We start from the raw sequence: 27,102 nt of genomic DNA on the forward strand, positions 1-27,102 counted from the left end.
CCAAATGTCAAATCATAATTCATTACATTTTAAAATATATTGTTTCAACTGAATCTTTGCTCCCTCCCTACATGAGAAATATGAACTGGTATAGAGTTCCAGCCAACCATGGCTCTGTAAAAACAGTTCTCTGTATCATCACCAGTGAGTTGAGCTTCTCTCTTCATCACTGACTACGTTTCCATGCAGTCAAAATTCGGGTTAAGGTCAATATTCTGGTTACTGAAACATTGGGAATAATGTGTTTCCATGCGTGAGTAAACAGGGTTATCCCTGTATACATGGTAATTAATCATTTGGAATATCTGGATCAAACCAGCGACGCACGGAGAACGTGATGACGGAATTCCCGTCATTTCAGCTACTTCTTCCTGTATCCAAATCCAAAACAACAACGGATAATCAACAGCCCAGTAGAAGTCGTTTTGATTCTCGGCCCTGTAGTTCTCCTTTTTCAGCGTCTTCCAGCGGAGCTTGATCTGGTCTGGCGTTCGTACAAATGCTGCTTCGCACAACTTTTGGCTCACCTTTTTGTTAATCTGGCTATCCCGGTACTTTCTACCGTCTACAAATGACAAAATGTTCATTTCATTACATTTATGAAGTGATTAGTCTCCTCCTGGTCTTGCGTTTCTCCATGTTTATAAGAACTTCCTGGACTCAAAAGACCAAGATTCCTTGCAAAATACGGAGCCTGTGAAGGATCATGCAATATATTTTTAATGTTGACAGAATCGAGTGCACGTTTTATTAACTCGTTTGCGCGATTTAATAAAACGTGAGCAAATTCTATTAACTCGTGTGCACGTTTAATTAAATTGTGCGCACGAGTTAATAGAACGTGCTCACGAGTTATTAAATCATGAACACGATTTAATCAATCGTACACACGAGTTAATAAAACATGTGCACATTTTTTTTACTAAATTGTGCGCACGATTTGGTTAAACGAGCTCTCGTTTTCCTTAATTGAGTGCTCGCTTTAGTTAATTGTAAACCGTTATTTATGCATTTCTTGTGCATCCAACGATACCCATGGAGTCTTCCTGGGCCTTGGAGTTGGCCCAAAATAAAATCAATGATGAGACCTAGATCATCACAGTTCCGACGGCGGAGATTACTTGCTCTAAGCATTCTTTTTAAAGTGGCTAGACTGATCACTATACCATGTTGGGTGGCTAGAGTTGCCAGCATTTCTTTTTGCGCCATGCCTAACCCATGGTAAATTCTTAGGAGATCCATGTTTAAAGGATCTTAATGCCCTTATGGCTGATAAGGGACGCATTACAGCACGATTGAATATAACGTGTGCACGTTTATTAAATTTTGATCAAGGGTAAGTAAATCGTACTCATGATTTTATGATATATTGTGCGCACAATTTTCCAAAATGTGCACACGCTTTGTTAATCGTACCCACGCTTTAATAAATTGTGCTCACGATGACACATAACGTGCTCTCGATTAACTTTAACGTGGCCACGAAGTTACTTTTTTTATTCACTTAAGCTCTTACTGGCTCCGTACGAAAAGAACATGCGCAGAAAACAAATTCATAGTAACCCAGGGCTCATATTCGGGTTTTTAAAAACCGGAATATGAGCAAATTCCGGCTATTCAAAGGGGTTATTGGTGTTTACATGGCCGTGCACAACCGGGTTTTTGCTAATATTCCGGTTTTAAAAGTTTTATTGACTGCATGTAAACGTAGTCACTGATACCTCCGAGTTCCCGGGTCTCTCCCGGTTCTGGGAACTTACCCTCCAGGAACTCTGTCGGGTCGTCCGCTGCTCACGCAGCTGGGGCCGTAGCCGGTGCAGTCTCCACACACGGTGCAGACCATGCACTGGTCCAGCTTCCACTTGTGCATGCCCGGCTGGCACATCATGCTCTTCTCCTCCTTCTCCTCCAGGTCGTCCTCCAGGTCTTCGTCCATGGCCGTGGCCATGCTCTCCACACCGAACGCTACGACAACAGCAGCACAAAAGGGAATCACACCGAGAATGGTACAATGCTTATGTAGGCATGTGAATCACAACGCAGATGAATGTCTTAAACGTGGTGGTTGTGTCTGTGTTGTGCTGCTCACCTTTCCCTGCCTGGCTCATGGCTCCCGTGTCTCGGCCACACTGGCCCTTGTTATTCACGCCAAACGTCCAGACCTCGCCGTTCTTGGTCAGGGCACACGTGTGAGCTTTACCCATGGCCACCTGGGTGACAAAGTGACCCTTAAGGTCCGTCACCTGGCCTGTGGAGAGACAGAAATGTGTTTATTTACTTCTGAAACATATGGAAGAGTATTAGACCCAGGCAGGAGAAAAATAAAAATAATATTTTAGAGGAGGAGTTTCATTAAGGACTTTGAGAAAAAAGCTGATATGTCGAGAATAATGTTGAAATGTTGAGAAAAAAGGCAAAATTTCATGAATAAAGTTGAAATGTTGAGAAAAAAGGCAAAATTTCGACTTTCTCCTCATTTCAACATTAATCTTGACATTTCGACTTTTTTCTGGAAATTGTACTTTCACATTAATCTTGACATTTCGACTTTTTTCTCGTCATTTCGACTTTTTTCTGGAAATTGTACTTCCACATTAATCTTGACATTTCGACTTTTTTCTCGACATTTCGACTTTTTTCTTCGACATTTTGACTTTTTTCTGGAAATTGTACTTCCACATTAATCTTGACATTTCGACTTTTTTCTCGTCATTTCGACTTTTTTCTTCGACATTTCGACTTTTTTCTTCGACATTTCGACTTTTTTCATCGACATTTCGACTTTTTTCATCGACATTTCGACTTTTTTCATCGACATTTCGACTTTTTTCATCGACATTTCGACTTTTTTCATCGACATTTCGACTTTTTTCATCGACATTTCGACTTTTTTCATCGACATTTCGACTTTTTTCTTCGACATTTCAACTTTTTTCTCGAAGTGCACAATAAAAAAAAACCTTCCCCTCTCAAATATTTTTTGCATGGCCCTAATACTCTTCCGTAGAAACAGGTGCTGCTAGAAAATGATATGTATTTTTGTCGTTACAAACGAAATGCTGGTAAAAGAGAACAGTTTGACGACTCACAGGTGCTGTCGCTGTAAATGGCGTCCTTGCCGAACATGTACAGCTCCCCGTCCTTGGTGACGATGCTGCTGCTGCCGTTGTTGCAGGCCGTGTACACGGCCGTCTTGGTCTCTATTTTGATCATCTTCTTGGGTTTGTACGGCTTGGGCTGCCTTCGACTTTTAGCTGACAAACAAAAGCAAGCGACATCCCTTTTAGATCTTGCTCTGACTTTGCCTGAATTTGGCGTTTTGAGTGTTTTTAGCGGCCGTCTTACTCGACTCCCCGTCCTCTCCTTTGCTGGCGGAGCCGGTGAAGAACACACTCCCATCCTCCGCTACGAGGAGGGCGTGGGAGCCGTCGTGGCCGACCGAGAACTGCAGGATCTTGGGAGACTTGGTGATGGGCAGCTCCACCCACTTCCCTGCCGATGGGCCGCCCTGCTTTATGCCCAGGCTCTGGTACTTTCCTGTGTAGTAGATCTGAGAGAAGAGAGCAGAGATGCTCAACCACACGCCAAAACAAGGACAAATAAAAGTCTCTGGGTGAGGAGGTTGTTGTGGAGTTACTGTTTATGGTTGATTCCAGACTATACTTAGAGAAAGGACTCCCACTGGGTCAGAACCAGCCTTTAAAATAGTTTCAATCTGATTTACTTGGTCTAAACTCTTTGCTTTGAGACATTCAAGTAGAAGAGTATGAAGTGATACAGGACTGTCTCAGAAAATTAGAATATTGTGATAAAGTTCTTTATTTTATGTAATGCAATTTAAAAAAAAAAAAAAAAAAAAAAAAAGGGATGTTTAGAGAATCCTGGTCCGAAGAAAATCTAAACTGTTTTTTTTTTTAAACTAGACACAAACAATTTAATAACGTCTTCATTGTATAAAAGTTTGTTGTTTTTTTAATTATATAATAATATATATAATCATATAATAATAATAAAAATAATAATAATAATTATGAATAATTATTATATATTTTAATTATATAATTATACAGGACTGTCTCAGAAAATTAGAATATTGTGATAAAGTTCTTTATTTTCTGTAATGCAATTAAAAAAAAAAAAAAATGTCATACATTCTGGATTCATTACAAATCAACTGAAATATTGCAAGCCTTTTATTATTTTAATATTGCTGATTATGGTTTACAGTTTAAGATTAAGATTCCCAGAATATTCTAATTTTTTGAGATAGGATATTTGAGTTTTCTTAAGCTGTAAGCCATGATCAGCAATATTAAAATAATAAAAGGCTTGCAATATTTCAGTTGATTTGTAATGAATCCAGAATGTAGGACATTTTTGTTTTTGAATAGAATAGAATAGAAGACTTTATTGATCTCCCAGAGGAGAAATTCAGTCGTGCAGCAGCCAAAACACACACACACTTTATACAAAAAAAATTAAAATAGAAATAACCAATAAGTAGTTAAATAATAAAAAGAGCAATATAAAAAGTAGAAAAAGAGTATGTACAAGAGAGAAAAAAATAGTAAACACCCCAAAAAAAAAAAGGATAATATTTACAAAAAATTTACAAATATTTTCAAAAATACTTGAGGTGAGGTATTTGCAATTTTGTAATTGCATTACAGAAAATCACAATATTCAAATTTTCTGAGACAGCCCTGTAGTTGCTCCACATCTGCTCAAATCAGTCAGCAAATCAGTCAGCTCAAATGACCAATTCCAAGGACCAATCATCTTAAGAGATCTTTTATTTATAGATCAGTGACTTTGTGGAATAACCTGCATCAAAACCTCTGCTGCATATACAACAAATTAACTTTTAAAAAGAATCTCAGAGTCTACTTAACATTGTAAAGTTTTTGTTGTTTGTTTGTTCTTTTGCATTCCGTATTATTTTATAGTTTTCTTTTCTTTAATGTAATTTTATCTAGTATTGAACTTGTCATTGTGCATTGAGTTAAATCATGTAATCACTTTGTATTTGCAATTGTATAATTCTGTACGTTCCTTTTTTTTTTGTGGACCCCAGAAAGACTAGCTCAGGGTTCCTACGTATTTTTCAAGGTCAAATTCAAGCACTTTTCAAGCACTTTCAAGGGTCATTTTAAAAATCTTCAAGCACCTTATCGCTGGGGTAAAATATCTACAGGAATATATACACTCATAATTACTTTTTCTGCTTTTTAATCACAATTATGTACATTGTATCATACGACGGAGTATTAGGGCCAAACTAAGAAAAAAAAAAAATTGTAAATTACGAGAATAAAGTCATAATATAATGAGAATAAAGTCGTAAAATTACGAGAATAAAGTCATAATGTTGCAAGAATAAAGTCGTAATAGAATAAAGTCGTAATATTACGAGAATAAAGTCGTAACATTACGAGAATAAAGTCGTAACATTACGAGAATAAAGTAGTGACATTATGAGAATAAAGTCGTAACATTATGAGAATAAAGTCGTAATATTATGAGAATATAATTTATGAGAACTCTTCTCCCTGTGTAAAAATGAGGAATATTGAGCATCTTGTGAAGTTATATTTATATATTTATAATATATTTAATATTACGACTTTATTCTCGTAATATTACGACTTTATTCTCAAAATATTACGACTTTATTCTCGTAATTTTACGACTTTATTCTAGTAATTTTACGACTTTATTCTCGTAATTTTACGACTTTATTCTCATAATTTCCTTATTTTTTTGTTGTCTTAGTTTGGCCCTAATACTCCGTCGTACTATCATGCTGTTATGTTTCATCTTACTGATTTTATTTCTCCTTGTAATAACTAAACTATACAGTCTGATCCCAAATTTGTGAAAGACAGAGTTATAATTTCAAGCACTTAAACTAAAATTCAAGCACTTTTCGGGCCTTGAAAAAACAACATTGAAATCCAAGCACTTTCAAGGATTTCAAGCCCCCGTAGGAACCCTGGAAATAGTTTCATCTGATGAACTTGGTCTGAACTCAGCCTTTGCTCTGAGCCATTCAAGTAGAAAGTATGAGGTGATTTATCTGCTCCAGAGGTCATCACATATTTATGATTCAGATAGTTCCCTTCTTTAAACTACACATTTTTTTTTAAGCACAATGGGGAGCAGTCACTTGTCAAACATAACCGCGAGGCCCTTTGACCCCTGGCACAAAGCTCAGCGATGAGAAAGCGTGGCATTGCTGGAATACAGGTCAGCGGCTCCTATTTTTACCCACCCAGCCGGTCTGGGCCGCTGTAATCTGCAGATAAAGTGTGCTGGGAGATTAAGCCTTTGGACTGATACACATAAAAAGAGCAGCAGGCAACTGCTATCTACAGAAAAAAAAAAACACACACACACTGCGCCGCACCTACAGTGAAAGGCACGAGCAACCACACCCAAAACCATCCACATAGCTGGCATTCCCTTCTCAGGCGGTCTGGAGACTCCGGCCCTGAACGGCACCTTAACTGAAACTATTTCTGGTGTGGTTGTAGTGGGAGGCTCTGCAGCGGTGGGGAGGAGAGAAATGCACCGTGTGCCTCAAAAGGAAGCTTAATCAGAATCAGAATCAGGTTTATTTGGCCAAGTCAGGTCAAACAAGACATGGAATTTGACTCGGGTTATTTTCGCTCACTGTACAGTAAATAGGCAATAGACAAATGACAGCTCTTAACATATATACTAGGGCTGGGCGATATATCGAGATTTTAATATATATCGATATATTTTCAAACGCGATATGGTACGAGACAATATCGTTTATATCGATTATTACATTTTTTTTTTTTTATTTATGATTTTGATATAGCTTATTTTGTTACAAATTGATTTGAATGTTTTATTTGAGACTGCACAAATGTTTTGTTATTTGCACAACTGTCAACCTCAGTGGAAAAGTCTGCCTGTTACTGTCTACATTGTATTAATTGCACAGTGTATTTTAATTTAATTGTTATGCAGGAAAGGGATATTTGTTTTATTTTATTCAAGAAGCATTTTTATTCTATATATGCAGGCAGTTTATTTTTATTTCATTTGTTTTATACATTTTGATATTGTGCAGACCTCTGTTAATAAAGGAACCTGTGTGACATTTGGCACGAGGCTTTGTATTAAAACTGTTTTTTTAAGGGTTTGCCTCAGAAGAAAATGAAGCTAACAGAGATGCTAACAGAGATGCTATGCTATAATGCTTTGGGGGAAACCCCAATTATGGCACAAAAAAAATATCGATATATATGGAGTATCACCATTCAGGTAGAAAATATCCAGATATGACTTTTGGTCCATATCGCCCAGCCCTAATATTATACAATTTATTTTAAAGTGAAAGGTGCAGCAGTATGAGGTAGACATGATTATTGAAAGGTGCTTGTCTCAAAGTGTAAAAAACATCATAAGTCATAATGTTATGCAATGATGTATTTCAAATAAACGTGAAAACTTGTGCATTGTTACAGCATATGATTGTGGTTGTTATTATTATTATTATTGCACAGTGAAAGCACCGTTCTGTCCCACGAGGCTCGCCCCGTACTACCCTGCTTCTCACATTTGCAATTGATAGTCTGCTTTTCTTTAAGTGCCGTCCTGGCGGCTGCAACACAACACTAAAGAAGCTGGAGAAATACTGAATACATGAACGTGTAGAATAAAAAATGATTATAATCAGTTATCTAACCTTCACGAGCTCTGGTCTGGTCACTTAACAAGCCAACTAAGCTACGTTTTTTAAAAAGATGATAATAAACTGGAATGACGGCTGCTTGTGTGGAGGATGAGAATCATCAGTTAGTGATGCTGATGCATCTACAAAAATGGTTGAAACTCTGCAAAAGAGGTGTCTACAAAAGCAAATCGTAAGTGATTAAAACATTTAAATACCTCGGGAAAAAAATAATAAATGAAGAAGCAGTGGGTTAGAGTGTTAAATGACGCTTCAGGAGAGCTGCCGGCCCACAGGAAATGCGGGCAGCGCCAAGGTCGTCGTTAGAGGTCGTCGTTAGAGGACAGGGATCCTGTCTGAGGGACGGCAGCGGGCCAAGAGATTTTAATGTCAACCAGACCCACAACTGGTTAAATAAAGAATAAATGAATAAATAAATAAATAGGAATTAGGAAGGACGAGACCATGACGGTAGCAGCTTGTGAGTTTCAGAATTAAGACGACGCTCAGCGCTTTTAAAAACGTCCTATTTTGCATAAATGAGTCTGAACGTTGGGTCGGGTTGATTTAATGGTATTTTCATGTTTGCTGTGTTGGAAAATGTTGACCAAATGGGTTTTGTGTGTATAAGCAGTACTAGAGAGAAATGATCCACCATTAAGCCCCGCCCCTCAAACACAGACGACCCAATGACGGTTGAGTATCAGTCATACAGGAACCAGAACTCATCTGTAGATTTCAGCTCCACAAAAACATACTGGAAGCTCCTGAACTCGGGTCCAATTCATGGAGTTTATGGCAACAACAATTAAAAACTGAGTAAAAAAAAAAACACAACAAGCTTTAGAATAAACCGGCAACTTAACGTCCATAAGATAACGAGGACAGTTTTCTGAGATAGATCGAAGCAACAATGATTTTAACTCTAAAGTTATTTAATGACAACTGTTGTGTAGGAATAAACGTCTTGAATAAGTTGATTATGACGCAGGTTTTCACGCAGACAGTCACCACTGCAAGACTGTAAACAACGTTGATAGATTATCAGAGCTAGCAACAGTAACTAAGGAAGGACGAAACTTATAGGTCAATCAGAAAAGAGAATATTTAAAAAATAAAATAATAAAGATGCTGAAATTAAACTGCTAAAAGACAATCTTGACAAATCTGACCGTATGCGAGAAAAAAACAAAAAAATAAATAAAAAAATGTTTGGGTTTGTATGTATGGAGGATTTTTTGTGCCAAAATTAAATAAATAAATACATCATGAATTAATTAAAATGGGAATGAAATATATCATTAATTAATTAAATGAGTCATTAATTAATTAAAATTAGAATTAAATATGTAATTAATTAATTAAAATACAATTCATTTTAAGTAAAAAAATATATTTATTATTTCAGCATTTAATTAATTAATGACGTTTGACGAGTGAAACTGACAGTTTTACATTTCATGATTCACACGCAGCAACACGAAATCCTTAATTAAATATGTCATTAATTAATTAAATGCAGTTTTACATTTCATGATTCACCCGCAGCACAAAATCATTAATTAAATGTGTCATTAATTAATGAAATGCTGAAATAATATATTTTTTTCCTTAAAATGAATTGTATTTTAATTAATGACATTATTAATTCTAATTTTAATTAATTAATGACACATTTAATTCATGATATATTGAATTCCCATTTTAATTAATTAATTAATGATGTATTTATTTATTTAATTTTGGCACAAAAAATCCGCCATATGTATGTGTGTGTGTGTGTGTGTATATATATATATATATATATATATATATATATAAAATATATGTGACATATTATAAAAATATATATCATATGTATTTTATATAAAAAATGCACATATATATGCCTTAGGTTCTTACCAGCATGGTATTAACCATTAATATGTGTGCAGATAAAAATAAAAATAAATAAATAAATAAAAAAATAAAGACGCTGAAATTAAACTGCTAAAAGTCAATCTTGACAAATCTGACCGTATCCGAGTCACCAACTTAGGAAAAGTTCTTGTTTTAATGGTCTTAAGTTGTCAGTGTGAAGTAAAAACACAACCAACACTGAATCCTTACACCTGACTGGTTGGAGCTCAAAGTGCTCGCTTCATCATTAGATAGAAGATCTCCTTCTGCAGTTAAAAATGTTCCTGCTTTAATAATTGGTAAACGTTTGAGACTGCCCAGCACTCACCTTTCCTGAGGCGGTTTTCATCAGAGCAAACTCCCTGCCGGCTCCGAGCAGCGCTGCCTCCTCATCGAAGCCCGTGCCTGAGAAAATAACATTGCATTTAGAGCCAAAAACACAGAGGACAGAGAGGCCTGCAGAGAAACCGCTGCCTCTTTAAACTCTCAGATCCTCAGAAGCCTCTGACCAGAGCCAGTTTTTAGCCACATTAGCAGGTTTTTAATCACTTACTGATGATGTGCAAGTCTTTCTCGAGGTCGAACAGAGAGATGCCACAAGCATGCAGGCATTTCCTGGCCAGCTTCAGCTGCAGTTCCTGCTGCAACGCTGGGTCTGAACTCATGGTGTAGATCTGCACCACGAAGCCATCCTGGGGGGGACATGAAGAAATACACATTTAATTTCACAACACAGCTACAGAATTACATTTATTTATTTAACCTGTGTTTACCAGGAAGTCCCTTGAGATAAGAGGTTCACCTCTGCAGAACTCAGAACAGAATTACACAGACTGTCTCAGAAAATTAGAATATTGTGATAAAGTCCTTTATTTTCTGTAATGCAAAAATGTCATCCATTCTGGATTCATTACAAATCAACTGTATTGCAAATATTGCAAGCCTTTTATTATTTTAATATTGCTGATCATGGCTTACAGTTTAAGAAAACTGAAATATCCTATCTCAAAAAATTAGAATATTCTGGGAATCTTAATCTTAAACTGTAAACCATAATCAGCAATATTAAAATAATAAAAGGCTTGCAATATTTCAGTTGATTTGTAATGAATCCAGAATGTATGACATTTTTGCATTACAGAAAATAAAGGACTTTATCACAATATTCTAATTTTCTGAGACAGTCCTGTATAATTATATTATTAAAATATATAATAATAATAATAATAATAATAATAATAATAATAATTATTATTATTATTATTATTATTATTATTATATTTTTTAAACAACAAACTTTTATACAATTAAGACGTTATTAAATTGTTTGTGTCTAGTTTAAAAAAAAAATAAATACAATTCTTCAGACCAGGATTCTCTAAACATCCCTTTTTTTTTTTTTTTTAAATCAAGGTATTTTTATTTAGTTTTACAAGTTATAGTTTACAATTTAACATAAGTTCAACAAAACAGACAAGAAGAAATCAAAAATCCCATCGACCCCCCCCCCCCCCACAAATACCAGACATATAGAGTTCACAGTATGAAATACACAGTTCAATATTCAGAGCTCATATAGCCATTTCCCGAACCCAATGACTGTATGTTGGAGGTGAAAACGTCCCTTTTATAGTCATTGACAGCATGCTCACACACACACACACACTGATTACAGATCAGCAGTATCTGCAGCGCACCACTGCAAAATCTGAGCAAACAGTTTATACATCAGTGACTACAGCAGCGTAACCTTAAAACCTTGACATTCAAAATTAACTAAGTGTTGACAAAACAACCGACAGGACAGAGAATATTTACAGGATTCTCACCAGGACCATATAATCTGCATCATTTCACTAAAAAAATTAATATAAAGCTGCCCTGAGCATCTGCTTCTCTGTGTGACTGGATGAAGCTGCTAAAATAGTAAAATGTTTTGTAGGAGTGACACCACATTTAGTTGCAAACTGTGTCATAACCCCTATAAAATATAGTACCGTAAAACTATATTCATGCCAGTAAAGAGAAGATTGAACTGAGAGAGTCCCGGGGATTTTACCGGGAAGGAAATAAAACAGGAAAACATCAATGAAAAGAAGGAGACAAATAAAAAGTAAAGATATAAAAGGATAACGAGTTGCATGGGGCTAGTGTTGTGTGAAATAAGACCTGGAAACAGGCATTGTGGCATAGAATTGTCAAATTGGTTTAATTCACCGTTCGAATTGTTACAGATTACTTTGTAATACTGTATTTGACCCGGTCTTTGTACGTTTTGACCGTATAGAAACGTAATTCTTGCCATTGTAAGAATGAGATGTACCTGCTGGATCTACTGCCCTTACTTTTTAACAACTTGTGCTTTCTATTATTTTACCTCTTTTATCATTTTATTTCATTTCATTTTATTTATTATTTATGTTTTAATTGTGTCTTGCCGCTTCTAATGTTGATGTAAAGCACTTTGAATTACCTTTAAGGAGCACTTCGGCATCTACAGTAGTAAGATGCATGCACTTATGACAAGATGGTGTCTTCTTAGACCAGGGGTCGGCAACCCAAAATGTTGAAAGAGCCATATTGGATCAAAAACACAAAGAACAAATATGTCTGGAGCCGCAAAACATGTCTTGTCTTTCACCATTGTCTGGCAATGGTGAAAGGTGAAATGTCGAGAAAAAAGTCAAAATGTCGAGAAAAAAGTCAAAATGTCAAGGAAAAAAGTCGAAATGTCGAAATTAATGTTGAAGTACAATCTCCAGAAAAAAGTCGAAATGTCGAGAAAAAAGTCGAAATGTCGAAATTAATGTTGAAGTACAATCTCCAGAAAAAAGTCGAAATGTCGAGAAAAAAGTCAAAATGTCGAGAAAAAAGTCAAAATGTCGAGAAAAAAGTCGAAATGTCGAAAAAAAAAGTCGAAATGTCGAAAAAAATCGAAATGTCGAGAAAAAAAGGTCGAAATGTCGAGAAAAAAAGGTCGAAATGTCGAGAAAAAAGTTGAAATGTTGAGAAAAAAGTCGAAATGTCGAGAAAAAAGTCGAAATGTCGAGATTAATGTTTAAGTACGATCTCGAGAAAAAAGTCGAAATGTTGAGAAAAAAGTCGAAATGTCGAGAAAAAAGTCAAAATGTCGAGAAAAAAGTCAAAATGTCGAGATTAATGTTGAAGTACGATCTCGAGAAAAAAGTCAAAATGTCGAGAAAAAAGTCAAAATGTTGAGAAAAAAGTCGAAATGTCGAGAAAAAAAATCTAAATGTCAAGATTAAAAAAGGAAAAAGGAAGAAAAAAAGAGAACAGAAGAAAAAAAGAAGAAAAAAAAGAAGAAAAAAAGAGAAAAAAGGAAGAAAAAAAAAAAGAAAAAAGAAAAAAAAGGGAAAAAAAAGGTCAAACATTTTTGAAAAAGCTCCAGGAGCCACTAGGGCGGCGCTAAAGAGCTGCATGCGGCTCTAGAGCCGCGGGTTGCCGATCCCTGTCTTAGACATACCTTTCTTATTTAAAAAAAAAAACAAAAACAGAGAAAAAACATATATTCTAGCACTGGCGTGGCAGCATCTGTGTCCAACTGTAATCTCATTACTCTGACCAGCACTGATCCAGCTGGACCTCCTATGTGATTTTGTGCTTGTGTTGTTCTCTCAGATGTAAGTCGCTTTGAATAAAAGCGTCTGCTAAATGACAGTAGTATAGTATAGTATAGTAAAAGAAGGAGAAAAATAAAGAAAGGTAAAGATATAGAAGGATAAAGAGTTGCATGGGGCTGGTGGGCTTTAAATCAGATGGTAATCCCTGCAGAGCCAACTACAGCACTCTAACCCCAGCAGAGAAGAGCGTATGCATCCGTTAGATCCTCAGTTACGGCGAGGAAACCTCTGCAGGACTCCCCCCTCGCTGTAAGTACGGATGTTTCCCTGCGACATCCCTCCCCCACGCACTTAAGAGATTGCTTATGCAGATAACTGCTCGTGAGATTAGGTTGCCAGGAGAAGAGCCACATGTGGCGCCGCTGGCCACACACACACACACACACACACACACACACACACACACACACACACACACACACCGCATCACACACACACACACACACACACACAGCTGGCCATCAGCTGAGGATCCCTCCCCGAGCTAAGAGGAACTACTACTCCCACTTCAACCACCACCAGAGGAAATGACGGATTAAGGAAACAGAGCCTGCTCATTTACATACAGGATAAATATAGACAGCATTCCTGAGCAGAAGAGAACTTGATTTCATTAGTAGGAAGTTCAGAGTCGGTGTCTCGTTTTGCATTAACTTATAATTATGTCATTGTTTCACAAGACAATACGAGCACAGTTTAAACTTTAAAGCCACCTTCCTCATCACTTCCTTACAACCTGACGCCTTTATTCCTTGGAGGTGAAGCGGCGTAACATCGTTCTGCAGGCGTGACAGAACAACGAGAGCAGGGCTGGGGATCGATTCGATTCTTAAGATTCAGGATCGATTATCACTTTGATTCGATTCAGATATTGATTTGGGTTTGTTTTATTAAAACAGTTTTTTGAGCTGTTGCATGAATTATATGACTGTAATTCTGCAACATATTACTACTAGTATTATATTGAGATTCAACAGCAAGTATTGGCAGCTAATGATGCTGTAAGGACCAATCAGCTCCCAGAATGCTGATAGAACTGAAACAGAAACATCGTGGGTCAGAATTGATGAGGCCGGATGAAATCGTTTTTATTTTTTAACACATTCCGTTTTTATTTTTTCCATTTTCGGTCTATTTCGGTTTTTAATTTTTGAGAATTTGGTTTTTAGCATTTTATGCAAATGTAACCCCAAGACAGTATATAAAGTAACGAAATATAGACAATTTATGCAATTATAACTGAAAACTTTAATGTTTTCATACCTTTAAACATATTTAAAGGCAAAAACATGACACCAGTTATTCTCGTGTCAACAAAACATTACTTTTTTTGGGCGTAAACAAAAAAATACCAAAAGTTGTAATGTAATGATGAAAGAAAAACAAAAAGAAAAAAGAAAATTGATCTTTAGACATACTAATCGATTTTTAGGAATTAATATAAGAATCGATTTAGAATTGGCAAATCGATTTTTTTCCCCACACAGGCCTAAACGAGAGCTGTGTTAATTATGGAGAGGCATAATCAGGTTTGAAGGTCGGGGTGTGAGGCAGCGGGTCATTCAGGGCCACCGTCAGAGCGCCGAGCCAAATGAAAAGCAAACTAAAGACATGAAGGAGCAAGCTCCACTCTCGCTCTTTCCTCGTTGGGGTTGACCTCCAGGAGCTCGGGTCCTCCACCTGAAACCCGGGAGCTGGAGGGATCTATGCAGCGTTTCTGCTGCTCTCAGGAAGTCGGAGAACTCCGGTGCTACTGGAGATGCTCCCAGTTTGGAGGTGGCAGCTCCGAGTGAGTTCCCTCTTGGAGGTCACTGACCTCCACAATGTTCGGCTAGTTAGCCATCACCAGTAGGGGTGTAACAATATATCGTTCCCCGAAATTTGGCGATACAAAAACATCACGATAGATGTCGTGGAGATGACAAACTGTAGCGCGATATTGGGTTATTTATATTAATATATTGTGTTTACTAGTAACATCCTATTGGTGCAGCGGGATCACGTGACGACCTCGACCCGCGGACCAAAATCTGACTCCGCTCAGAAGAAACTAGGACCGTTTTGCGTCCCGATCACGGGACTCTTGGGGGGTTTTGAACTCTGAACTTTTACTTCTAAGGTGAGCATGAATCAATCTTTTTTATGATGTAAATATTGTGTCGTCCCCAAAGGTGGAGGATGAAACGATAACAGGGTTCACCTTACGGCCTCAGGCTGGAGCAGGTGAAGCTCTGAGCTCTGGCACAAGATAAATAACAGTCATGTTGCATTTGGAGTTTGGGACTTTTTATAGTTTATTTATTTACTTTTAGTTGTTAAATTTCTGGAAAAGAAGAAAGTCCAGTCATACATGAGAGAAACTATTCAGTTTGTGGCTAAATATTTGTACTTGTATGAAACTGAAGATGCATAATGCAAACCTGACATTTACTTTTAGTTCAGTTTGTGGAAAATCGGCCTGGCTTTCTCTTTAAAACTTAAACAGTTATAAAGCATTACAAACTGTAACAATAGGGGAAACGCACAGCATTGTTTTGTATTTTGTGTATTTCAAATAAAAGACCATTTTTTCCAGTCAGATGTTCCTCATTCAAGTTGTTAAAAAATACTGCTATAATATCGTATCGTTATCGTGAACTCAATATCGTGTAAGTAGAGACTTTATACTCTACTGTCATTCTCAGTTTATCTCGTACCAACTGAACAAAGCAGCCACACTGCAAAAACTCATTTCTTAGAAAGTTAAAAAGCCTTGTTTCAAGGAAAAAGAAGACTGTTTTCAGACGATTTTGCTAGTTTTAAGAGTTCTACTCAAGAAAATCTTTCTAACTCCATTGGCTAAGATATTTTTGCTCATAATAAGACAAATTTGACTAGATTTAGGAATATTAGTCTTAATTCTAACAGGCCAATTTTTACAGTCCAGTGACCAGAAGCATCAAAGATTTGTTGACTGTGGACCACAAAATAGAGGAAGCGGGCCGTCTCCAGACCGTGAAACCCCATAATGCTTGGGGAAATGTACCTGCAGACTGCAGGTAAACCACTGGGAGAGTTTTACACAAACTCTTTCACACACACACACACTTCACAGGATCTTTGACTTCCTACACAAATATCTTTCTGCCGAGTCGAGTCTGTGCCCTTTCCATCACATACGCAACCAGCGATGAACACATCAGAGTGAACGTGGGGTGCCTTGCCCAAGGACACGTGGACGTACGGCCTGCCAGCAGACAGCGGGGAGGGATTAGAACGTCTTCATAATGCAGTCGCTGTGTGAAGGTGCTTTATTTTAGTAACATGTGAGGTCTGTACCGAGCCCCCGAGGCTGCGCTCACTTATACAGCTTCACTTTCTAAACTCAATATTTTATTCTGAGGAAGATTATGAAAACTATCATACCAGTAGGGAAGCGTTTTTAAAGTTATGAACTTACATCTTTGCAGGCTGCGATCTGGTTGATGTACTCCCCGTCTGTAAAGATGATGTTCTGTCCGTCTGCATGTTGACCTGCAAAGAATTTCCACATGTTTCCACATAGTTAGGACCATGATGACACTTTTTTATCATGCTTTTATTGAATCTTTTTTAACTTTTTCACTAGCATCGTGGTTCGGAAACCTGCCCCTAAAAGAAAAGATCTCTTACTCAACCAGATCATTAACTGCGTTTACATGCATCAATAACCCTTTTAAAACACGAATATTAGCAATAACTCAGTTTTGCACAGCCATGTAAACACCAATAACCCCTTTGAATAACCGGAATTTGCTCATATTCGGGTTTTTAAAAACGCATTCTATTCATTGCTGAGGTCTATCATGCTTTTCACTTATTTATATCTATTTAATAGAAACCCTGACCTTTGTTTTACCTCTATTTATTGTTCTTTGCCTTGTGGGCAATATCTACTTTTATCCTGTTCAGTGAGCATCGTGAGAACCTGCCATGTCTGTCGTAAACCTGTTCTCTGTATTCGTCTTGTGTCAAATTAATGACTGCACTGCAAAAACTCAAAATCTTACCAAGAATATTTGTCTTATTTCTAGTTAAAATGTCTCTTTTTTAGTCAAAAAATCTCATTACACTTAAAACAAGAGTCATTAACAGAAAAATAACTTGTTATTTGAGAATTTTAACCTGTTTCAAGTAAATTTTCACTTGAAATAAGTTTAAAAATCTGCCAGTGGGACAAGATTTATCTTCTCATTACAAGAAAAGAAATCTTGTTCCACTGGCAGATTTTTCTACTTATTTTAAGTGAAAATCTACTTGAAACAGGTGATGACTCTTGTTTTAAGTGTAATGAGATTTTTTGACTAAAAATTTGACATTTTAACTAGAAATAAGACAAATATTCTTGTTTAGATTTTGAGTTTTTGCAGTGTGTAAAGATTGTGTGTGAGATGCCTTCTTCCATCTACTGCAAAACAAATCTACCTACGGGTACTAATAAGGTCAACTTGAACTTGTGAATTGAGCCATATCTCGTCGGCGGGGGAGTTTGGATGACCTCCTCTAGTGCTTAAGTGTTTCCCGTTACCTGGCATGGTGACCATTCCCTCGTGCTCCAGGGTCTCGGGGTTGATCTTGATGGCAGACATGCTGTGGTTACTCGTGTCCCGGTACAGCAGATACCCCTGAGGAGACAACATCATATAAAATAACTATAAATGCAAATCAGAACAACACACTGCAAAAACTCAAAATCTTACCAGGAATATTTGTCTTATTTCTAGTTAAAATGTCTCATTTTTAGTCAAAAATTCTCATTACACTTAAAACAAGAGTCATTACCAGAAAAATAACTTATTTGACAATTTTCACCTGTTTCAAGTAAATTTTCACTTTAAACAAGTAGAAAAATCTGCCAGTGGGACAAGATTTATCTTCTCATTACAAGCAAAAAAATCTTGTTCCACTGGCAGATTTTTCTACTTATTTTAAGGGCAAATCTACTTGAAACAGGTGAAAATTGTTGTTTTTTCCAGTGATGAGTCTTGTTTTAAGTGTAATGAGATTTTTTTTTACTAAAAATGAGACATTTTAACTAGAAATAAGACAAATATTCTTGTTAAGATTGTGAGTTTTTGCAGTGATCCATGTTACTTATCCTGTGAAGGACAGAGTCATATTGATAAGTTCAGAAAAGTGTTTTTTATTGTTGTGTTTTGATGTATTTGATGTAAGCCCAGTGGATATTTAAAGCTTACAGAAGGCTGCATTTAACTGCTGCTATGTCATTCCTGCAGTATTTCTGCAGCTGTTTTGGTCAGTGCTATTATTTATAATATATTATATTATTTGTAATCAGCACAAATTATCTGTCCCCATATGATAAAATCCTCCATCCCCCCTGATTTTTTTTTACAACTCGAGTACTGGATACGCTTTTTCTGCTCTCTAACTCTGCCTCTTGGTGCCCGTGGTTCAGAAAACGGATGCATAAAGGCGCATTGACTGAATTGATCCACACATTATTAAAGTGTAGTGTTCATAGTTAGCAGGATGTGAGTGAGACTGAATTTGAAGAAGTTCACATTTTCTTGACCGCACAGATAAGCTACATAAACTTCTGTGATGAGTATTTCCTGGGCGTGTTGGTTGATACTGTAGTTCAGTTCTGTGACTCGTAACCTTGCCACACCTTGGCTTTGACTGAATTGACGCCACTGCTCTGAGGTAAACTCCAAACACGACCCTGAGATTAACTTTAATCTGGAGTGAATGGAGACGTGGACGCGCCGTCACTGACCTGAGCAAAGCCCAGCCACGACCTCTTGTCCTTCCGATTCCTGATCCTGGAGGTGGAGTTGTACACATGGCCCTGGGGGTTACACACAAAACACTCACAATTAACACAAAACCAATGCAGACGGATGAAAAAAACAAAACGTTTTTATTTCTGGCAGAATAAACCAGTCAAAGTCACGAGGAGAGCTTTCCCTATTGTTGGTTTCTCCTCCTCACATAAATCAAAACTGCTTGAATAAAACATGAACTCTGACTCCTGAATAACAGGATGTTACATACAGTAGATTCATGTTTGGTGTTTAACCGTTAACTAGTGTTGTTTCTGTTCAGCCTGTTTCAATTCTAGTTTCAGTCTAGTCTTTGGGTCCAGTTATCATTTTAGTTTTTATTAGTTTTAGTCACGTTCATTCTCCGTTTAGTCGTGTCAAGTTTCAGTCGACTAAAAGTCTGAGCATTTTAGTCTTATTTTATTCAGAATTGTCCATTTTAGTCTAGTTTTAGTCAAAGATTGTATTTAGCCAAACCCATTTTACAATTCAAACAAGGTTATCTTATTATTATATTATTGTTACCTTATAGACTCAAGAATACGTTTATTCCAGATACTCTAATCTGAGTTTACAACATATTTATTTTTTCCTGTGATTTTGTGGCGACTGGGATTGAGGACGTGACGTCACCAGCAGTAGAAATAAACCAGAGAAACTACTGAAAACATGGACATTAAACCAGAGGAAACTACTGAAAACATGGACATTAAGGATCTTTGGTAGAACATTTCGTCTCGTTTTGGTCAACGACAATGAAGACACATTTTAGCAGAGTTTTTATTTTGTAATCTACATTTTAGTCTGGTTTTTATTCCTCTACGATATTGCATTATATATATTTATTTATCGTTATCATCACATGACCAGCATTTTCGTTGCGTCTCGTTTTCCTCAGGTGATAAAGGTTCGTTGACGACGATATTTAGTCATCATTTTCGTTGACGAAAGCAACTTTAACCGTGACGTAATCACAGGATAATGTCAGCAGGTCAGGCCAGCAGAGATCGCTACGACTAGTTCAAGGTTTTTTTCCAGAGCTGATTCAAAAAAAGTCCAAATAACTTGCCATGTTTCATTTAACCCGGGGGTCGGCAACCCGCGGCTCTTTAGCGCCACCCTAGTGGCTCCTGGAGCTTTTTAAAAAATGTTTGACCTTTTTTTTTCCTTTTTTCTTCCTTTTCTTTTTTTCTTCTTTTTTGCTTTTTTTCTTCCTTTTTTCTTCTTTTTTGTCCTTTTTTATTTTTTTCTTTCCTTTTTTCCTTTCTTTTTTCTTTCCTTTTTAATCTCAACATTTCAACTTTTTTCTCAAAATTTGGACTTTTTTTCCTCGACATTTTGACTTTTTTCTTGAGATTTTAACTTTTTTCTCGACATTTCAACTTTTTTCTCGACATTTCAACTTTTTTCTCGAAGTGCATAATGAAAAAAAAAATCTTCCCCCAGTTATAACTAATATAGAAACATGCAGCATGTGTTGTCTTCATTCTAAGGCTGATACAAGACTTTTCATTTTTTGCGGCTCCAGACATATTCGTTTTTTGTGTTTTTGGTCCAATATGGATCTAAAACATTTTGGGTTGTCGACCCTTGATTTAACTCAATCATTTGTAGATAGTTTATTTCTTTTAAGAATAAGTTCATTGTTCAGTGTCTGAACATAAGGATAAGAATGGACGCGTGGAGTTTGCAGTTCTACGTACCCGGACGGTACCGCTGTAGCCAGAACCGACTTTGTACAGCCCGTCCTTGCAGAGCAGGTAGAGGAAGGAGCCGTCGGTCTGGAGGAGACACCGCTCGTCTTCGTCGATGGAAACCTCTTTCAGAACCCACTTGTTCATGAGAGCGGCGCGCTTGATGCCGTTCCCGAACCAGTCCTGGATTTGGATCTTTCCCACCAGGACGGCCTGCACACTCCTCTGCAGCGCGTTCAGGATGGTGGGGACCTGGTTCCATGCAGAGGAAAAAGAAGAAGAATAAGAAGACATGCAATGAGATGTTAAACCGGGCAGACACTGTGCGATTGTCGGCTCGTTTTGAACCGATTTTTCAGTCGTAAGACTCTTTTTTGGATCGGGCCAGATTTCGCCCCAATCGTTGGTCATTCCTCGTGCAGTAAACGTGGGGTAACGACGAGAGAGTAACACACTCCTGCTCGCTTCCCTTCCCTGACCTCACCCCTCATTGCAATATATAAATTACCAATTCTAATTCTAATAATTATTCTTGGTATTATCATCATATAATGTTTCATAGTATATTATTATATTAAGTTACGAAATCTCATGGGATGTTAAACTATAGTATTATTATATTGTTATATATTATAGTATGGTGATATCATTTTGTTATATGTTATAATATTATAAAAATTATTATGTTATATAAGGATATTACTATATTATTATGCTATATTTATATTATATCGTGCTACACCATTCTATATGATAATTATTTATTTGTTTACTTATCTATTCTAGAATTAATATTCTTAATTTATTCATCTACTTTCATCATATTATTTTAGAGATTAACACCTCACGACGAGCTCCCGATCACAAATCGTGAGCTCGCAAGAAAATCAAACGTGTCCTGGTCGCTCCTCGTGAAGGAATCGCTCAGTTGAAGCAGCTATGACCCGATTGGCCTCATCCTTTCACAGAGAGCATGCGCGATCTCTGATGTCACGTCAAAAACTATTATTTGTAGTTTAAAGTGTTGCAAATTTACATTACAAATCATGTTTTAATAGCAGAAAAAAAAGACCGCATTTCCCACGTCTGCCCAGCTAATTCCTTGTCCAATCTAGGGCTGCAACGATTCGTCGACAACGTCGACAAAAATCGATGATCAAAATTGTCGACAATGAATTGCATTTGACGACAATTGTCGCCAGACGTGTTTTTGCAACGGAGTGAGGCGTCCCACTTCAATACAATCTCTGGCGAGAGTCGTGCATGCACGATAGCGTCTCTGCCGAGCGGCGTCCTGTACAGCAGCTGCGCGTAACAAAACTTCAAAAGTTTGGGAGCCTTTTAGCCTGGGTACGGCGAATAAAAGGATGACCTGCAAGGTTTGCAAAGCAGACCTTGCTTATCACGGGAGCACGTCGGTAATGCACGAGCATTTGAAGAGAAAGCACATCAGACAGTTGAACGAAACGGACTTGCCTTGGTAAGACATTAAGCGTATTTTGGCTTTAAAAGAGAGCTTTAACGTTATGCCTGACTGTGCCTGACAAAAGTATTTTAAATTAAATGCATGCAGTCCGAAGAAGTTGAAAAAAAAATACTAATTATCCGATTAGTCGACTTATCGTTTCAATAGTCGGTGACTAGTCGACTATTAAAATAGTCGTTAGTTGCAACCCTAGTCCAATCACAACGTTGTCTAATCTTTTTTCATTTATCGCCACACAGAATGGCACAAATAAGGGAGCGTGTTTTTTTTTTGCTGAGGATCTTCAGTGTCTCCCACTTCGGGGTTCCTCCTATTCCACTTCTTTTTGACGTTGCAGTTCCGGTAACAGAAGTCTGACATGAGTATTATGATCGTATAGTGTGAGCATCGGGTCGTACAGTGTGAGATGGGGCTGAATCAAACCATTTAAAATATCAAAAATATCAGTGTATTCCCAGCTAAACGGGGCTTTTCTCTGCAGATCTGCATCTGCACCAAGTGGGTCCTCCTTCCTGATATTATTCGATGCTGATATGATTCAGATTCTCACATTAACGACTGAAACGGGGGTTTTCTGTGCATGTTTTCATTCTGCATGAATGCATTTTCAGGCACGCACTCATCTCCATTTCCATGGCAACAGCTACTACTGACCTTAAAAAACCTTGTTTTTTTCCCCAAACGAGAGCAAACACTCAGACATGAACTACATCAATCATGAACTACTTCATCACCCCGTCTTCCATTGTGATGATTTACCAATCAACAATTAAGAGATTAGGAACCGAGAAGAAGAAATAGACCTCTGTCTGTGAAGGATAAAACACGAGTGTCTACTTCCCCAAAACAAGCACTGAAATCAATACGCAAGTAAACGTGAAACACGCTGATTAAAGTGTGCCTCTGCCGATTAGTCCTGCTAAAGATTAGCTGTGTTTAAGATGCATTTTCCAACACTATTTTCACTTTGATGCAGCAAAAATACAAGAAAGAGAAACAGAAAAGACAGGAGGGGGGCAGACGCGGACAGAAGACGGGCTAATTGGCGGAAGAATGCAGCCGGAGGAACATAAACAGGAGAATCGGAGCAGCTTGACATTTTACAAAACTCAATTTGAGCTGTTCAGACTCGGCCCTGAGTCCCTGCGCGCGGAGGAAAACGCACGCAGCAGCCGGAGGTTCATTTATCCACCCTGAAACGCAGTTTAGTGCCCTGAAGCGTTTTTTCCTAATCTGCATGACAGTGTAAAAGAGGGGTTCGTATTTCTCCGGGGAGAGCGATGGAAAAGTCGGATTCCAGTGATGTACGAACACGACGGTCACAGACAAACATCTGGATCGTGGGGGAAGCAGCGAGGCATAAAGGCGTTTCCTGAGCAGCGGGGATCTGAACTCGTGACACGTTCGATAACAACCGACACCTGATTAACGGGCAGGAAAATCTAGGATAATAAAATTTAATCAACTGATGATGTTTATGTCTTTCCAGTAGCAGGGATGTAAATAAAGCTCAGGGTGGATAGATGGTAATTGTGTAGGTGCGTTGTTAAGTTTCATCCCTCTCTCTCATCCCTTGGATGAGAGAAAAACAGAGCAGGGACCCCCGCTTGGAATTCTTATTTTTAGGGCCCGAGCACTGAAAGTGCGAGGACCCTATTGTATCTGTGATGTTTATTATTCTTATTATTATTCTCGCCGGAAATGAATTGCCTTTTTGGAGGCCTTAAAATGCTCGAAAACTCACCAAATTTTGCACACGCTTCCAGAGTCGCGAAAAATTACGTATTTTATGGGCGACAGGCATGGGTCCACAAGAATGGGCTCCACAGCGCCACCTATTTTATGTTTTTCGACGAGCCCCATAATATGGTTTGACTTACAGCAATGACCTTTATGAGTCTATTATATCAGACAAAGCCCTACAAAAAAGACTCTTGGACCCATGCTCTAAGGGTGCTTTCACACCTGTACCGTTTCAAGCAGTTGTTCCGATACAGGGAACGTTTCCCCCTAAAGATCGGAACGTTTGGTATATGTGAACACAGCAATCGCGCTCTGAAACGGTACAAAACAAGCGTTCCGAGATCGCCTAGGAGAGGTGGTCTCGGAACGATTCCAATCGAGACCTGACACGGTTCATTTTTTTATGCGACCGCAGCGCAATGAGAGGAGTCTGTGCAGCCTCCACCACCGTCTCTCCTATTGGACATGCCGAGATGTTGTCCCAGCACGGCACAAATTAAACATTGTATGAAATTAAACAGCAGCGCAAACCCGGCTGCGGCAGGCGGCCTCTCGTCCGCTGCCGGGCTCCGCTCTGCGCCGAGCGCATAAGCCTGATTTATGGTTCCGCGTTAAAACGACGCAGTGCTTACGCCGTACGCTACGCCGTAGGCTCTGCGTTGGTGTAACGCGGAACCATAAATCACCCTAAAGCCGCGGCCTGTGCTGCGCTGAAAGGGGCGTGTTGTTTTTCCCGGGGTGCGGAAGAGGAAACTCCTTCCGCGTTCATTTGACCAATCAGAGAGCAGCTGGTTAGCGCATGGCATTTGTTATCAGCTTTGAAACGGTACAGACGTTTGCCTTGTGAACACAAACCCCACAAACGAGAAACGGAACAACTGTATCGATTCAGCCCCTGAAACGGAACAAAACAAACGGGCCACAGGTGTGAAAGCACCCTAAGTTACACAGAGGGTCCGGCATTTTGAACAGAAAATGTCATTTTTCATGAATTCTGCTCATTTGCAGGCCTCGTACTTTGACAAACTCCTCCTAGATATTTTATCGGATTGGCTCACAACTTGGTTTGTACAATCTAGACACATGGCCGACGCTAAATTGCGATGCTTTTAAGTTTTTACCAGAGGGCGTGACCGTAGTGATCCGGCGAAGTTTGAGGTCATTTTTAAGGCTCGCCATCAAACATCAATTGGCTGTAATTCAGCAATACATTATTTGATGTTGTTGAAAACGTATGTGCATGATTGTAGGTTGAGCCTGAAGACATCTATGGTGGAATATTTCACCATAGATTATACTTTTTTTTTTAATATGTCAAATTTTAAGCCTGGCTTATAATAACTTCTGAATGCGTTTTATTCTGCTTATATCACCTTATTAACCAATTCCTGACTGGGTTATTAGCTACATGTGTTTATGGTTGATGAAACTTTGTCCTCGTCAGACGTGGAAGAAGTAATGTTAGCTGAGCTGGAACGTTACAATCTCCAGCTTTAGGCTTCGTTATTGTCACTAATTTATCCTTCAGGTCGAACTAGCGTTAAATATGAAAAAGCCAAGTCAATTTCGCAACAAATTTTCTTTCTTAAACAGCTAGCTAGCTCGTTTTTCCGCTCTAAAGTTGACATTAGTCAGATGAATCACGTCATGGGAATCATTTATGTGGAGTTGTAGACTAAATAGTTATTGTCAAAAGTAGATTATTATCACCTGTTAATGGAGTTTTCTCAATCATATATATATATATATATATATATATATATATATATATATATATATATATAAAAAAAATTATATATATAATTTTTTTTTTTTTTAACTCTCACAAATCATTTCGGTTTAAATTGCTTTTATTAGGGCCCGAGCACTGACAGTGCGAAGGCCCTATTGTATCTGTAATTCTTCCGACGAAATGAGGGCCATTTTTCCCCCTAAACGTGCCCTGGCGAAAAATGTGATATTTCATGGTTTGCATTAATGGGCGTGGCCAAATGGCTCAACAGCGCCCCCTAGAAAACTTTGCGCCTCAAGCCCCACAATACGGTTTGACTTACATGCACGAAAATCGCTACACACCTGTATCATGTCCCAACTTAAAGAAAAGTCTCTTGGCTCTATGGCCAAAACCGAACAGGAAGTCGGCCATTTTGAACATTTTGAATTAATCGTGTAATTTTGGCGCAATTTATGCCATTTCTTCGGCCGTTAATGCGGCCCGAACCGTAACGTGCACCCAGGTGTGTTATACATCAAAATGTGCGTCTCCATTCTGCGACTACGCGCATTACTTTTCTCTTTCAAAAGTGTTACCGTGGCGACGATAGGCGCCAAAAAGCGTGCCCACCCTTCATCTGATTGGTCCAGACAGAAAAAACTTTGTGCCTCAAGCCCCATAATACGGTTTGACGTACATGCACGAAAATCGCTACACACCTGTATCATGTCGCAACTTAAAGAAAAGTCTCTTGGCGCCGTGGCCGAAACCCAACAGGAAGTCGGCCATTTTGAATTAATCGTGTAATTTTGGCGCAATTTATGCCATTTCTTCGGCCGTTAATACGGCCCGAACCGTAACGTGCACCCAGGTGTGTTATACATCAAAATGTGCGTCTCCATCCTGCAACAAGACGCGTTACTTTTCTCAGTCAAAAGCGTTACCGTGGCAACGCTATTTTCTCCCATAACTTTTGAATGGTTTGACATAGGATGTCGTGGGTGGTGTCATTTCTGATATGCTTATGGGGGGCGGTGGCCATGAGTGCGAGGGCCCGTTCATCGCTGTTGCAGCTTTAATTTCTTTTGCAGTTGGAGGGCCCCCTGCAGTTCCCCCGCGGCCCCCCTAGGGGTCGCGGACCCCCAGTTGAAGACCCCTGATCTAGGTTGTTTTAAATCACCTGTATGGTCTGGCAGGCGTGGCTGCCGTTGTTGGTGAGGATGGCGGACACGGCCTGCAGGATCTTGCCCGTGTCGCCCCACGCCACCACCAGGCTGAAGAGGCAGGCGCAGGACAGCGCCGTGATGGCCTGACCCGTCGGGTCGTTGGGGCCCGTGCTCCGGACCGTCGTCTCCAACAGCAACTGGAAAAGAGATTCTGACAGACGGGGGGACGAGGGGTAAAGATTTGTGCAAA

The 27,102-nt window shown here is 38.5% G+C and overlaps 1 protein-coding gene across 18 annotated transcripts in view; it reads right to left on the reverse strand.

Moving 5' to 3' along the window:
• Window positions 1-27,102, reverse strand: part of mycbp2 (MYC binding protein 2) — a 181,973-nt gene that overhangs the window by 118,188 nt on the left and 36,683 nt on the right. For all 18 annotated transcript variants that reach the window (XM_061724185.1, XM_061724195.1, XM_061724179.1 and 15 more), the window contains exons 5-15: window positions 26,867-27,063; window positions 20,753-20,995; window positions 19,004-19,075; window positions 17,792-17,888; window positions 16,685-16,758; window positions 10,158-10,296; window positions 9,933-10,009; window positions 3,346-3,550; window positions 3,090-3,254; window positions 2,090-2,248; window positions 1,761-1,965 (exon numbers count right to left, since the gene is read on the reverse strand). In XM_061724185.1, the coding sequence (XP_061580169.1) occupies window positions 1,761-1,965; window positions 2,090-2,248; window positions 3,090-3,254; window positions 3,346-3,550; window positions 9,933-10,009; window positions 10,158-10,296; window positions 16,685-16,758; window positions 17,792-17,888; window positions 19,004-19,075; window positions 20,753-20,995; window positions 26,867-27,063 (1,633 nt within the window). The remainder of the gene's footprint in view (window positions 1-1,760; window positions 1,966-2,089; window positions 2,249-3,089; window positions 3,255-3,345; window positions 3,551-9,932; window positions 10,010-10,157; window positions 10,297-16,684; window positions 16,759-17,791; window positions 17,889-19,003; window positions 19,076-20,752; window positions 20,996-26,866; window positions 27,064-27,102) is intronic.

The sequence above is a fragment of the Cololabis saira genome, chromosome 6 (assembly GCF_033807715.1).
Source record: "Cololabis saira isolate AMF1-May2022 chromosome 6, fColSai1.1, whole genome shotgun sequence".
Taxonomy (NCBI): domain Eukaryota; kingdom Metazoa; phylum Chordata; class Actinopteri; order Beloniformes; family Belonidae; genus Cololabis; species Cololabis saira.